Source organism: Bufo bufo, chromosome 3, assembly GCF_905171765.1.
Source record: "Bufo bufo chromosome 3, aBufBuf1.1, whole genome shotgun sequence".
NCBI lineage: Eukaryota > Metazoa > Chordata > Amphibia > Anura > Bufonidae > Bufo > Bufo bufo.
In genome coordinates, this window is record NC_053391.1 from 176,391,308 (window position 1) to 176,407,900 (window position 16,593).

Here is a 16,593-nt window from a genome sequence, read left to right on the forward strand (position 1 = left end):
CGTCCTTAGTGTGCCTCCCTGTGCCTCTACCACAGACTCCATGCTGGCGGCGCTGCCTCCTCTTCCATCTTCATCTTGCCCCGCACAGAATGTCCTGATGCAGCTGTGTCAAGACAAAGGGAACACTGTGGGCATGGTGATGGTGACACACACACAGGGACAGACACACACACACACACGCACACACGGACAGACACACACACACACACAGGGACAGACAGACAGACACACACACACACACACAGGGACAGACACACACACACACAGGGACAGACACACACACACACAGGGACAGACAGACACACACACACACACACACACAGGGACAGACACACACACACACACACAGGGACAGACACACACACACACACACGGACAGACACACACACACACACACAGGGACAGACACACACACACACAGGGACAGACACACACACAGGGACAGACACACACAGGGACAGACACACACACACAGGGACAGACACACACACAGGGACAGACACACACACACACAGGGACACACACACACAGGGACAGACACACACACACAGGGACAGACAGACACACACAAACACACAGGGACAGACACACACACACAGGGACAGACACACACACACACAGGGACAGACACACACACACACACAGGGACAGACACACACACACACACACAGGGACAGACACACACACACACAGGGACAGACACACACACACACAGGGACACACACACACAGGGACAGACACACACACACAGGGACAGACAGACACACACACACACACACAGGGACAGACTGACACACACACACACACACACACACACACACAGGGACAGACTGACACACACATCATGGCCCTCAGAATACACCTGGATCTGTATGATAAACCCCCTTAATTGCACCAGATTCCACTCCACTTGAACCCCACTGCCCCTGAGTGCTCCACCTGCCCCCTCATATCTCAGCTCCACCTGCCCCCCTCATATCTCAGCTCCACCTGCCCCCCTCATATCTCAGCTCCACCTGCCCCCCTCATATCTCAGCTCCACCTGCCCCCCTCATATCTCAGCTCCACCTGCCCCCCTCATATCTCAGCTCCACCTGCCCCCCTCATATCTCAGCTCCACATGCCCCCCTCATATCTCAGCTCCACCTGCCCCCCTCATATCTCAGCTACACCTGCCCCCTGATATATGAGCTCCATATGCTGCCCCTCACAAGTTCTGGTTCTCCAGCAGCACATCCTACCTCACTCTGCATCTTGCAGGCACAGCCCCTCCTCCTTAAACAAGCTGCTGCTGCCGTCAGGGTTTGTCATGTGACCATGAAGGAGCATGTGACCAGTGATGTCACAGAACTCCTTCTAACAACTACATTCTAGCATAGGATCGATCATCTACCGAAACAACTCCATCTACCCTGTTCTGAGTCCTGGGGCCGCCCACCCCAGCAGTGCACATGGCGAAAATTGTCTGCATTGCTGGGGTAAGCTGCCCCAGAACTCAGAACAGGCAGGACACAGCTGCAGAAGTGAGCAGGCACAGTGGGCCCCCCCAGGAGCAGGGGGCCCCGGCATTTGCCCGGGTTTGCCGGGTGGTGGCGCCGGCCCTGAGTGAGAGGACTCGGCACTCGGGCGCAGGTCGCAGGGCAGGAGAGATCTCAGAGGGAGGGAGCCAGGGCGCACGGCAGAGAAACGACAAGAGGGCGCCCCTGCCGGCGCCCCCCTTCTGACAGCGCCCCGGGCGGCCGCCCGGCCCGCCCGCCCCTAGAAACGGCCCTGTGTGCAACAGGAGGTTGGATCAGTCAATACTCGGCACACTCCGCCCTTCTCTGCAAGAATCATATCTAACACCATTCGATTCTGGAATGTCATGATTGAGTCTGCTTGTAGTTCTTCTGCTACCCCTTGTAATGCATCTCTGGTATAGTTTACAAACCTTTGATGATTGTAGTATATGTAATTTATCCAATCCACATTTTTATTCACAGTAGTGATGGGAAATATTGATTCAAATCCGGCGGCTACTTGATCACTAGCTTTAAACTCATCTGGGACCCCTCTTGGAACACCTATTGCATCTATATACACATGGGGATCAAAACTTGAAAGGGGGCTGCTTCTTTTGTTTATCTTTAGCACCCCTTTTTCCAGGACGTCCTCCATGACAGCACCCATGGAGGATGTCCTTACTGGCTTCTGTTGGGACAGGAAGAGAGACAGTTTAAAGGGCCCCTCCCCACCCCCTTGCTCCAGTGTTCTTCCTGTCCCAACAGGGATAGGAGGAGTTAGACAGCTCTCTCCTAGCAAGATAGGTAGGGAACGGGGCGAGTCTGGTCGGGGGGTACTTACCTCTCCTCTTCAGACTCCGGCAGGCCCCCGAACCAGCACCACTCTGGGAAGCGGTCCCCTGGTTAAGTCCCTGATTCCCTCTCTGGCCGGCCGCACGAATCGGGGACGCTGTAGCCGCTTCTCCCCATCGGAGCTCTGGGCTCGGCTACGGCTCCTGCGCTCCTCTGATGTCAGAATCCCGGCCGCGCTCACGTGACCGGAAGCCAGTACGCGTCACCAAAAGTGTATGGCGACGCGCATCAGCATGCTGGAGACACGCCGAACCGGTGGTCTCGCATGTCCTGGGGGTTGACTCTTCCCTGGAATCAGTCCCCCTGGGAAAGAGCAAGCGGAGGCGGAGCCAGGCGGCGACGGGCGGACTGATAAGTCAGCTGAAACTTATTTAAGACGCCAGATGGCAGCCTGGTAGGTTGCATCATGGAGGTCCAGGCGTCCAGCAAGCTTGAAACTTGTTCAGACTCCCCCGTCCAGGCCCCTGTAAGTAGTCACCTTGCGTACTTTGATCAGGGATACGTTTTTTTTGGCTCAGCAGTTCCCTAATTGGCCTTATCCCCCCTTTCTCTTAGACTTCTAAGGAACCAGGGCACAGGCCTCATGGGGACCCTAAAAAGAAGGGCAGGAAATGCCCGACCTGCCAAATAAAGCTGCTAGAGTCATATAAAAAACAGCTATGCCCAGAATGTATTTCCAAAATTATGAAAGACGAACGGGCATCCCTACTTTCAGATTTAAGGGATATTGTAAGAGAGGAGGTGCAGGCGGCAACCTCTAGCCAGACACCACACCCTCCATCCCCCCCCCCCCCTCCAAAAAAGCCAGGATCCAGTCAGGCTCTGACTCGGAGGAAGAGGGGTTATGTGTCTCAGACAACGATGACATAGAGTCCCTCTATCAGAATGAGCAAAGGAGATACTTCTTTTTGTCCGAGGACTTAGATTCCCTGCTCACCGCCATTAGACAGACCATGGCTATTGAGGAGGAACAGACTCGCTCGGTTGAAGACGAGATGTTCGGGGGTCTTAAAGTCAGGAGAAAGAAGGTCTTCCCAGTAAATGAAAATCTTAAAGATCTCATCACAGAGGAATGGGCTGACGGCGAAAAGAAGCTCTTCATTCCCAGGGATTTTAAAAATCGACTGCGTTTTGACCCAAAGGACACTAACATCTGGGACGAAGTTCCCAAAGTAGATATCCAGGTGGCCAAGGTCGTGAAAAAGACCTCAATACCTTTTGAGGATTCGTCGCAGCTGAGGGACCCCATGGATAGGAAGCTGGACGGCCTGTTGAAAAAATCCTGGGAGTCAGGGGCGACCGCAATTAATACCAACATTGCAGCCACTTCGGTTTCCAGAGCCTTAATCTTATGGATTAATCAACTGGAGAATCACCTCAGGGCAAAAACATCCAGGGAAGAAATCCTAGAGTCCCTCCCGCTTCTAAAAATGGCCTCTAGTTTCCTGGCGGATGCCTCAGCGGAAACCATTAGATTCGCAGCCAAGTCCCAGTCTCAGACTAACGCTGCTAGACGGGCCCTCTGGCTCAAGTCCTGGTGTGGGGACGTAGCGTCAAAGAACAGACTCTGCTCCATTCCGTTCTCTGGCTCTTTTATGTTCGGCCCAGTTTTGGACTCTATCCTCCAGAATGCGGCAGATAACAAGAAAGGGTTCCCTGAAGAGAAGCCTAAAAAGCCCCAGCCCTTTCGTAGACCCTCGGGCCAAAATCAGGCCAAGGCCTATAGAGGAAGAGGAAAATCGGGCCGTTGGAGCTACCCCAAGGGTAGAGGTAGGGGTTTCCTCTTCAACCCCAACACCAATACAGGGAAACCATGACGCCAGACCAGTGGGAGGGAGACTTAGTCACTTTTGGGAAAGATGGAAGAGAGTTACTTGCAATCAATGGATCCTGGACTCCATCAGGGACGGCTTCAGGATAGATTTCAGAACTCCTCCTCCACAAACGTTCCAGGTGACCTATTTCGAATCTCCTCTCCTTCAACAGCAACTACGGTCACATATTCAAAGCCTTCTGGTTCTGGGAGCTATCACCCAGGTTCCTCCTCCCCAGCAGTTCACAGGCCACTACTCGAGACTTTTCTTTGTGAAGAAGCCAGACGGGTCGGTGAGGACAATCATCAATTTAAAATTTCTGAACAGGTGGGTGTCGTACTACAGGTTCAAGATGGAGTCAATAAGATCCTCCACTCCTCTGATCCCTCCAGGTGCTCATCTTTGGACACTGGACCTCAAGGATGCGTACTACCACATCCCCATACATCTTCAACACTAACAGTATTTAAGGTTTGCGGTCAAGTACAGGGAGGAGACCTTTCACTACCAGTTTCAGTGCCTGCCGTTCGGGATCTCATCTGCCCCCCGTCTATTCACAAAAGTAGTATCAGAAATGATGGCCTACCTTCGCCAGAATTCAATTACAATCGTGCCCTACCTGGACGACTTCTTACTGATAGCAGACTCAGTTCAAAAATTACTGGGGGACATCCATCAGACCTTAGGATAGTTCTTAAGTTGGATCATTCCTTTCTTCCCAAGGTTGTCTCAACGTTTCACAGAGAACAGGAGATAATTCTCCCTTCGTTTTGTACCTCCCTCAAAAACATACAGGAGGAGCGGTTCCACTGTCTAGATGTGAGAAGAACAGTCCTCGCCTACATCAACCGGACAAAACCCTGGAGAAAGTCAGCGAATCTTTTCATCCAGTTCGGTGGTAGAAACAAGGGATGCAAAGCCTCTAAAACCTCTTTAGCCCGCTGGATCAAGGAGACCATCAGGGAATGTTATAGACTGCAGAATTCATCCTGCCCCATAACGTTGAGGGCTCATTCTACCAGAGCCATGTCTACAACCTGGGCGGAGAAAGCCGGAGCTTCCATCGACCAGATCTGCAGGGCAGCAACCTGGTCTTCCTCCACTACCTTTGTCAGACACTACAGGCTGGACTCTATGGCCAATCAGGACTTAGCTTTTGGCCGTAAGGTCCTACAAGCAGTGGTCCCCCCCTAATATGGCGTTCTAAGTTGTTAGTTCTCCATGGGTGCTGTCATGGAGGACGTCCTGGAAACATATGTTTAGTTTACCGGTAAACTGCTTTCCAGGAGTCCGGAATGACAGCACCCAATACTACCCCCCCATTTTTTGTTCCTTCCGGTACACTATTTTGGTTTGTATATTTATACTGCTACTGTATACAGTGTGAATTAACACTTGTTCTTGAAATAAAGATGTGGCAGCCTATCCGGTGTAGTAAGTTATAAACACTGGAGCAAGGGGGTGGGGAGGGGCCCTTTAAACTGTCTCTCTTCCTGTCCCAACAGAAGCCAGTAAGGACATCCTCCATGGGTGCTGTCATTCCAGACTCCTGGAAAGCAGTTTACCGGTAAACTAAACATATGTTTCTATAATATCTGATTCAGTAAAAATGTGCACGTTCATTATAACTTTGGCAAGCGCACATTCACCTTTCCAGGCACCTTCCAGTCTGGATCTTATTTTTCCATCTCCACAGATCCAGTACACATCTCCTATGGAGTATACTTGGTTCTGAGTGAGGGATATGTTCAGATTGCTGTATTTGTGACAATAACCTTTGGTGAAATTCTGTACATTCCTCCCATGTGTACTCCCTTTGTAACATGTGTAGTTACCTGGATATACCTGGATACCTGCCCCTGGTCGAGGATTTTTTAACAACAGAGGGTATTTTGATTTCCATTCTGTACATGCACTGTGGTTATAAGACATATTAACAAAAAGAGTCAAAAAACATTCTTCAACACTTTCTGGTAACACTAGGGGTACGGTACCTAGGTGTGGTTTGGCAGCACCGCATATGTAACAGTTACTTTTATGCACAGAGGCTGCACTATACTTCATCCACTCCAGCCACAAATTAGCATCAGAAAAACCCGCCTCCATGGCCAAAGTATCCTCATATGTGGGATCAGATATGGCCCTTAGGTTTTTTAGAGAAACTATATGTGGGGCTAATGGGTTTTTGGGGACACCTGTGATGGGTTGGTATTCCTTAGACTTATACATATCTCTAAGTTTGAACATTTGCGTTACTTGGGAGGTTGCGGCTCCCCACATTTTATGGAAGTACCATCCCAATACATAATCTCCTTCATCATATTTACCAGGGTTTTCTATTGTCAATTCAATTTTCATTTCCGCTGACCTTTTTTTGCAATAATTAAATGAGGAGGTGTCCACATAACACGTCCCTCTCTCAAGGAGTGTCATTCTAGTCAAAAGGGACTTAGAATTTTTATCCCTCCTTTTGAGGGCGCTTTCTGGTTTATATTCCGTCTCTGTATTCCATCCCACTGATCCCCAATATTCACAACTTTTTCCCCAGTATGAGTCTGTTACACATATATATATAGGCCTGTCCTTCTACATAGTTGTTGGAACAGTAGTTATAATATGAACATGTTTTCAATATATCACAAAGACAAAAGGTGTAGGTAGCTACGTGAGTGTTAGATGAATTATACCAAAAGGTGATGACGCCGCCCTTACTAGTTGCGGCTACTTCTCCCATACTACTAATTGGTAAAATCAACAAGATTATTGAAGCAATCTTAGTCAGTACATTCAACCATTTCCCAGAAAAGAGTGAGGAGCTCATCATGTTGGAGGTCAGGGCTGTCTGCCCCCGTTAGTACCTCTGGGCCTCGTTGGAGGTCAGGGCTGTCTACCCCCGTTAGTACCTCTCGTCCTTCTTCAAGGCCAAGGCTGTCTGCCTCCGTTCCTGCCTCCTCTCTTGCTCTCACAAGCTTCACTCTCGGGGGCGTGGCCAACTGCCGGCATGAGAGCACGCGTTTGAGAGCAGCTCCGCTTACCCTCTGTAATCCTGCACCATCCTGACAAACTGCCGACTCCAGGCACAGAGTGGACGGTGTGTAAACGCAGGAGAAGACCCCTCACACCGACGATGGGGCCTAACAAAACACAGACTGCAGCGGAGAGGCTAAAAGAATTCGCTAGGTCTGAGGTCCAAAATGGCGCCGCGACCGCATTACCATCGCGCGCGGCGGTCACTCGGGGACAGGCCGCTCAGCAGGCAGAGGCTGAGGAACCCACCGAGCCTGAATTCACCCTCATGGCTGCATATGACCAGCTGTTGGTGACGATCTCATCATGCCAGTCCTCGCTCACCGGGAAGCTGGAGGAGGTGAGAGTTGATGTCAGCTTGCTCCGCCATGACATGCAACAATTGCGGGATCGGGTCAAAACCACTGAGGACCGAGTATCAGCCCTGGAAGATCTGACCAGACCGATTGAAGGGAGCGTGCAAGACCTGGAGAGATCTGTGGGTCAGTGGCAACAGAAGTGTGATGATCTGGAGAATAGATCGCGTCGCAATAATGTGAGGATCTTGGGCCTACCTGATAAAGCTGAGGGCAGAGATCCGGCGGCGTTCCTGGAGACCTGGTTCAAGGAGCAGTTCCCTGAGGCACCCTTTACTCCTGCTTATGCGGTGGAGAGAGCTCATCGTGTTCCAGCCAGACAACCACCACCTGGGGCTCCCCCAAGACCACTGCTGGCACGTCTTTTGAATTGGAGGGATCGTGACCTTCTCCTTAGTCAAGCCAGGCACAAGCAAGATATAAGGCATGACAATGCGAGGATCTCCCTTTTTCCGGATTTCTCGGCTGATCTCCAGAAGAGAAGGGACACGTTTGTAGCGGTTAAACGACGAGCTAAATCTACAGTACTCTATGGCCTACCCAGCTCGCCTTAGAGTAATAGATAGCGACAAGACCGTCTTCTTTAGTGATCCCAGGGAGGCTGAGGACTGGGCCTCGAGGATGGCTGCGCGCCCTCCTCCGCGCTCATTTGCTCACCGTTCACACAGCAAGTATTATCTGTTCCTTCATGTCTCCCACGGGTGGGACGTGTTTAGAGACTCCCTGACTTTACTGCAAGTTTTAAGGGTTCTACGCCATGTTATAAAAGGCCGCATTATCTTGCCTCAGGAGAGGGCTAGTTTTATCTACATTGTCTCTACGATTTCATCCGTGGACGCTATACCAACATGTCCCATTCTATTGAGTTAATGGTGGCAGTTTTCATGATTTAGATGTAATGAGGGTAGGGGCATTACCTGTGTGGTATTAACAACCATCTACACCATACAGGTCCCCGAGTTTAGGACCATTCAGTTAGTTGGTCCGGTACCTGACACACTCAGGTCATTCATGTTATTGTTATATGTTATGTTATTGCACGCTCATGTATACTCGTATCAAGTATGGCCAAATTTCTTCAACTTCTTTGCAGGGAGATTGTTGTATTGGAGAGTTCAGGTGTATGCACTGACGGCGCACGAATTGTATAAGGGGTTACATGTCCTTGATTCAGCAATTGCATCATTATGGCCCCCTTGAGAGTCATGTCATGGAATGTCAGAGGCTTGGGAGACCCTAAAAAGAGGATCGCAGTATTCTCTCAGATTCGGTCTTTTAACCCTCACATATTGGGACTTCAAGAAACCCACCTCACCCCGGAAACGGGAAATAGGCAAAAAAAAAACTGGGCCCAGCATTTATTTAGCGCCTCCGGCAGTGCACACTCCAGTGGAGTAGCACTCCTGTTTCATAGAAGTCTTAGGTGTGAGATTCATCACTCTATGGTTGATCCAGGAGGTCAGTACATTTTCATATTTGCTCATATCGACTGTGTCCCCTATGTAATTGTTAATTTGTATAATTCACCCCCTGCATCTCTCTCCCTGCTGCAGTCAGTCGTGGGTTTCGTGACTCATTACCCCACTGCTCGCTTCTTGTGTATGGGAGACTTTAACCAGGTGATGAGGGAGGACTTGGATAGATTTAGTGGCAGGGCTGACAGAGTGGGGATGAGTGGTGAAAATACGTCCCTCGCTAGGATCTCTCAGGAGATGGGATGGATAGATATGTGGAGGGCTAGGAATCCACATACTAGAGAATATTCTTGTTTCTCACCCTCTAGAGGCGCTCTATCTAGAATAGACTATCTGTTTGGCAACTCCATAGTGTATACAGACTTAGTGGACATTCATCATGGACCGCAGGGACCCTCTGATCATGCCCCGGTGTTAGCTGAGCTGGCATCCTCTAACTCTCCTAGATCGGGCAGTAAAATGCGTGTCCACCCTTTTCACAAGCTTCACTCGGGTGGCGTGGATCCAAGTTGGAGATTGTTCAGTCAGCGCGGCTGTTCTGGTTACTGCGACCACGGTAGTGGGTGGGCCATATACGAAGTCACCTTGGGATTTTCCTTTCTTCAGTGTTTTGATCACTACCTCATCCCCCACCCTGTATGGGTGGGTGGGTTCCTGTGGAAAAGAGGGAGTCTTACAAGCAACTTTTTCCTCAGTTTTATTAATTACCTGTATCAATTTGGTGACATTTTCTTCCCTTATTAAATCGTTGGGCGTCTTGCCCAGGGGGTGGGAAAAGGCCTTCCCATGAGTATCTCAATGCTGTTATATCCTACCCCTCTTTGCAGACTAATCCTGTTTTAGGATTTTTCTGCAATACTGGATAACACCAGTCTTGCTGTTCCTGTTCAGTGGCATATCTTTGAAGATCACTAAGCATTTGCGACATCTCAGGGGTTGGAGGTGCCAGACATGGCATCTCCCAATGGTTACACGGACCTGTGGGGTTGCATTTGGCCACTCGTTTCGCCACCTTATCTGCCAGCGCATTGCCCTGTGAGACATGATCCTTAACATCTGCTGCCGTGAATCCTCTCCTCTGTCAAATCATACCATGGTCCCACACTACCCCATGTGCGTATCTACTATCAGTATAGATGGTGACAGGTCTGCCAGCATGTAGAATACATGCTCTAGTGAGTGCAATGAGCTCAGCTACCTGCTGTGTTGAGTGTAGATGCCCTTGAGTAGGCCTACAACATCATGTGTAGTGTGCAAAAATGGTGTAACGTCACATTGTGAAAGGAGTTGCCAACTCTACCATCATAGCACAGGCTGCAAGAGAACACAGACATGCCGGCATCCCTTGAACAGGGGTGGGCATTACCTTTGAGAAAATTACACAAGGACGCAACTTGCCTCCGTGTTCTTGTGTCAGTACACCCGCCATGGTTTTACAATTTTGGCGTGCAAATATCTGGAAGGGCATATTATAGTCAGGGAGGCCCAGCCCTGGACTCGACATGAGCGAACATTTCAGATAATCAAATGCATTGTACATTTCAGAAGACCATTTAATCAAATCTGGATTTTTTTTCCAGAGTGGCTTGCCTCAAAACATTGTCATAATAGGAGCAATCAGGAATCCATTGTCTACAGTAGTTTATCATCCCAAGGAAAGATAACCTTTCTTTCTTGGTGTGCGGTGTGACCAGGCCCGCAATAGACTGGACTCTTTCTATGTTGATTCTCCTTTCACCTTTTGTGAGGGCAAAGCCCAAGTATTCAACCTGCATTTTACACCATTGCATTTTCTTAAGTGCCACTTTGTGACCACATCCTGACAACCATTGTAACAGTGATAAACCCTCCTGAATGCTGGCCTCCGCTGACATGCTACACAGTAACAAATCATCGACATATTGCAGCAGCACAGAACCTTGGGGGGGGGGGGGTACCATGGTTCTAACGTGGCTTGGAGGACTATGCTTTACACTACAGGTGAATCAGCACATCCCTGGGGCATTCTGCGCCAGGTCAGTTGACGTCTGTCAAAGGAAAAAGCAAAAAGTAGTCTGGTCTTCTTGTCAACTGGGGTAGAAAAGAATGCATTTTTCAGATCTATCACACTGAACCAAACAGCGTCTGCTGGAATGGCAGATAGTAATTGAGTGATGTCAGGTACAATAGGGGCTTTAGGCACAATGATGTTGTTGATGGCCCTTAAATCCTGTACAAAGTGGGTAGTACCATCTGCCTTTGTCAATGGATTCACAGGCGTGCTGTAGGGTGAAATCACCTCTTCCAGGATTCCCCTTTTGTAGGAATTCTTTTATCATTGGCCTAAGTCCATCGAGTTTCTCTTTTGGCAGTAGGTATTGTTTCTGGAACACTGAAATGACACCTGGTTTGACAATAGTTTTGTAAGGTGTGCAATCTATGAATCCTGTGTCATATTCATTTGAAGACCATAATGCAGGGTTAATGTTGTTAAGTTCTGGGTGGTTCTGTATGTTTGCAAGAATCAGTGGCACTGGTGTAGAGATTGGAATGAGATCTGAGTGTACTCTTATGCCCTGATTTTTGGCTGACACTTGTAAGTCAAGCTTAATGAACAAATCTTTACTTAACACACTTGAGGTTGCACTGCTATCTACCATGAATCCTACTCTCAGTCATCTAAGTCCACCCCTTTTAGTCGGACGCTGTGGTCCTCCTTCTGTCTGTCATTAGTGTTTATATGTCAAAACCAATTCTGCTTTTTGCTGTAGTTTCATTTCTCTGTTAGAAACTAACTCTGATTGCTGTTAATCTGATTGCTGTTAAGTTTCTTTTCTCTGTAACCCTGAATCTTATCTCTTTGGCAGTTGGCACTACTCCCGGACAATATTCCTAATATGGAAGTTCCGTTTTTGTTTCTCTTTTTCTGTCTGTAGAATAAAACGTGTTAATATGATAGGTTGAATACATAACTTATGATGATATGCTAATAAAGGGGGTAAAGCCCCTTCTATATAACCTGTGTGCATTAAATATAGACCTCAGAGTGTTCATTCAGTACATCACTGTTGTGTCTTTTATTCCCTACTGAGTGAAGCGCTCTCCTGACGTCAGAAAAAGACTCAAACCAAGCCGATACTAGAAGTTTGGTGCCAGGGGTACCAAGTGGGACGTTGAGATTCCTTACACACGGATCCGTGATTTGCGGACCGCAAAACCAACACGGTCGTGTGAATGCTCCCTTAGGCCTCATGCACACGGCCTTGTCCGCGGCCGAGAGCGGTCCGTGGTAACACGGCCTGGATTCCTGTTGAGAGCAGGAGCGCACTGCGTCATTGGTTGCTATGACGCCGTGCGCTTCATGCCGCCGTTGCACTAGAGTAATACACTCGTATAGTGTATTACTGTAGTGCAGCGGCGGCATGAAGCGCACGGCGTCATAGCAACCAATGACGCCGTGCGCTCCTGCTCTGAACAGGAATCCAGCCCGGCATACCACGGAACGCTCTTGGCCGCGGAACACGGCCGTGTGCATGAGGCCTTAGCTAGAGGATATCCAGCCAGTCTACTCAACGAAGCTATGTTGAGGGTAAGACATTGGCAGCAGAATGAAAAAACAAGTGATACTGATAGAGTAAAAAAGAAACAAAAAAAAAACCAGGAAGACTCCAGGCCATTTGTCTTCTCCTTCAAATTTAGTCCCATGGCAGAACAGATTAAAAAAGTGATATGCAGCAATTTGGACATTTTGTAAGGAGATGACAATCTAACAGATATGAAGGGTACTCGTCCTATTATTACATTTAGTAGGTGCCACACGCTCAAAGATAAAATAGTACCCAGCCGCTTTAGGGAGCAGACAAAAACCTGGTTAGACGGGTGGAGACCCAAGGTCAATCGCCGCTGTGGAGACTGCATGTGCTGCAAATTTAACCCCCAATGGGAAACCCTATATTTTGGAGGTGTCCAACATAGGGTTAAAACACTAATTACTTGTAAAACCAAGTTTGTTGTCTATTTATTAATTTACATATGCAGCAGATTCTACATCGGCAAAACCATCAGAAGCCTAAATGAAAGGATTAGGGAACATATATTATCCATCAGATCAGGCAAGGGATGCCCACGTGTAATAGAACATGTCAACTCTATACATAATGGAAATGTCAATGTACTAAAGTTCGCAGGTATAGAAACAGTACAGAACCTCCCACAGCGAGGAGACAGGCAGCGCAAATTATTAAGGAGAGAGAGCAGATGGATACTGCGCACGGGCGCAATGGGTCCGTCAGGTCTAAATGACAAAATAGATTGGCAAGTGTTTCTTTGATCATCCAGTACGTCTGAAAGAGATTTGTTGTTTTTAAAAATGTGTTTTAATACACTATACAACACCGGGATGACGTCCCACGAGGGCGTCGAGTTCTGCGGCGCAGCCGGTGACGTCACAATTGTGAGACGTGGGAGCTGCGTAATAACTGGCGCAGACGCGCAGTTATACCAAAGGCCAGATGAAGTGCTGACGCGCGAAACGGCCATCGCCGAACTACAACCACTGCATGTATCTAAGTCCGTCCCAAGCCACATTACATTTGTATTCAGCTTTTGAATTCAGCCTCTGATGTACTCAGCTTTATACATGTACTCAGCGTCCTGATGTATTCAGCCATTGATGTACTCAGCTTTATACATGTACTCAGCGTCCTGATGTATTCAGCCATTGATGTACTCAGCTTTATACATGTACTCAGCGTCCTGATGTATTCAGCCAGAGCTCTCAATGTATTCAGCTTCTGATGTACCCAGCAATCCATTTCGGAGGATTAAAAAAGCTTGTTGCACCGAATGGTGAGTGCCGCCTGAATATCATTTCTACATTTGTTGTCATGTCCTATCTTTTGCAGACTGGAGGCACGGATCGGAAACCAACGGAAACATTGCGAAGCACCTACATCTGTGCCTCCTTTCTGCAAAAGATAAGACATGTCCTATCTTTTGCCGTATCTTGCGGACCCATTCAAGTTAGTGAGTCCGCATCTGCGGAAGAGAGTGCAGACGGCCAGTCCCTGTGCAATGAGGACTGCTATCTGCGCTCCGCAGCATGGGCACAGAGCCCTTATGTTCGGGGTCATGAGCCCTTATTTTTCCATTCTTCTGACCCAGAAGAACAGGAAAAAAAAAACAGCATCCTCTAAAAAAACGGATTCTGTGCATCTGATATGCACATTTGGCATCCATCTGAGATCCATTTTTCAGCGGATGAAAAAGTCCTGCGTGCAGCAGTTATTTTTTGTTTTTTTTCTCCCCACAAGTTTGAGCCCGGTTGTCCAGTGTGTGCAGTGTGGAAAGAACTCATTCTAGCTCACCATAACAACAGAAATGGAGAAATCTACTGGGGAAACAGCAACCCGTCACTGTGGCCTACACATTACTGGGAAGTGGCTAAGGTAATATGTCCGCCGTCACCAAGAGGCAATTATTTCTATACTGATATTGTAATTACATATATTCTGCATATACGTAGTTAAGGCTGATGAGTCAGCCTGTATTTGTGGGAGGGGCGGAGGCACTTCATAAACGAGGCACGGCCTCACCCACGGGTGTGAGTTCTCAGGTGCGTGCGGGCGTGTTTTCATCCCTGACCCAAGCAGCTCACACCAACAGCAGCTGCGCTGAAGTGCGCTCGACTCGTAAGTATGCATGGGCCACGGTGCCCTGAGCCAGCCAAAGTTTCCTACGGTAAGCGCAACTCGGGCTCAAGGACAACCGCCGCTCTGGGTTTGTTTCCTCCTGGGCTTGCAGGTCGGGTAGGGCTCCCGCAGCTTTCAAGCACACGGATCATTCTGATCTCCCTCCCCGCCTTGAGCTTTCCTTACCTGCATTCACGCCCACGCCATCGGCTTCCTTGCACGTGCGGCACACTCACGGTCTCGCACGGTGTGGCTGTTTCGTCTGTCTGTTAGTTCGCCACCCTGGTCTCTCATTCACCGCTCCTAGTGTCGCAGCTACGGGGTATCTGCCTCCAGCATTCTCTACCCTACCGGCTATGCTCCCTTGGATCCGTCTGTCTGGCACTAAGCCGCCATGTTGCACCAGCATTGCCAGGAGGAATAATGGAGGGATAGCAACAGTTCTGTTAACCACCTCAGCCCCCTTAGCTTAAACACACTTTTTACACTTCTGACCTACACTACTTTTACCGTTTATTGCTCGGTCATGCAACTTACCACCCAAATGAATTTTACCTCCTTTTCTTCTCACTAATAGAGCTTTCATTTGGTGGTATTTTATTGCTGCTGACATTTTTACTTTTTTTGTTATTAATCGAAATTTAACGATTTTTTTGCAAAAAAATGACATTTTTCACTTTCAGTTGTAAAATTTTGCAAAAAAAACGACATCCATATATACATTTTTCTCAAAATTTATTGTTCTACATGTCTTTGATAAAAAAAAAATGTTTGGGTAAAAAAAAAATGGTTTGGGTAAAAGTTATAGCGTTTACAAACTATGGTACAAAAATGTGAATTTCCGCTTTTTGAAGCAGCTCTGACTTTCTGAGCACCTGTCATGTTTCCTGAGGTTCTACAATGGCCAGACAGTACAAACACCCCACAAATGACCCCATTTCGGAAAGTAGACACCCTAAGGTATTCGCTGATGGGCATAGTGAGTTCATAGAACTTTTTATTTTTTGTCACAAGTTAGCGGAAAATGATGATTTTTTTATTTTTCTTCTTACAACGTCTCATATTCCACTAACTTGTGACAAAAAAATAAAAACTTCCATGAACTCACTATGCGCATCACGAAATACCTTGGGGTGTCTTCTTTCCAAAATGGGGTCACTTGTGGGGTAGTTATACTGCCCTGGCATTTTAGGGGCCCAAATGCGTGCAAAGTAGTTTGAAATCAAAATCTGTAAAAAATGGCCGGTGAAATCCGAAAGGTGCTCTTTGGAATGTGGGCCCCTTTGCCCACCTAGGCTGCAAAAAAGTGTCACACATGTGGTATTGCCGTACTCAGGAGAAGTTGGGCAATGTGTTTTGGGGTGTCATTTTACATATACCCATGTTGGGTGAGAGAAATATCTTGGCAAAAGACAACTTTTCCCATTTTTTTATACAAAGTTGGCATTTGACCGAGATATTTATCTCACCCAGCATGGGTATATGTAAAATGACACCCCAAAACACATTGCCCAACTTCTCCTGAGTACGGCAATACCAGATGTGTGACACTTTTTTGCTGCCTAGGTGGGCAAAGGGGCCCACATTCCAAAGAGCACCTTTCGGATTTCAACGGCCATTTTTTACAGATTTTGATTTCAAACCACTTCTCACGCATTCGGGCCCCTAAAATGCCAGGGCAGTATAACTACCCCACAAGTGACCCCATTTTGGAAAGAAGACACCCCAAGGTATTTCGTGATGGGCATAGTGAGTTCATGGAAGTTTTTATTTTTTGTCACAAGTTAGTGGAATATGAGACTTTGTAAGAAAAAATAAATTTAAAAAAAACATAATTTTCCACTAACTTTTGACAAAAAATAAAAAATTCTAGGAACTCGCCATGCCCCTCACGGAAT

At 47.9% G+C, this 16,593-nt stretch overlaps 1 protein-coding gene across 1 annotated transcript in view; it reads left to right on the forward strand.

Moving 5' to 3' along the window:
- Window positions 1-16,593, forward strand: part of C3HXorf38 (chromosome 3 CXorf38 homolog) — a 55,234-nt gene that overhangs the window by 5,640 nt on the left and 33,001 nt on the right. The window contains exon 2 of the mRNA XM_040423771.1: window positions 14,318-14,452. Coding sequence (XP_040279705.1) covers window positions 14,318-14,452 — 135 coding nt within the window. The remainder of the gene's footprint in view (window positions 1-14,317; window positions 14,453-16,593) is intronic.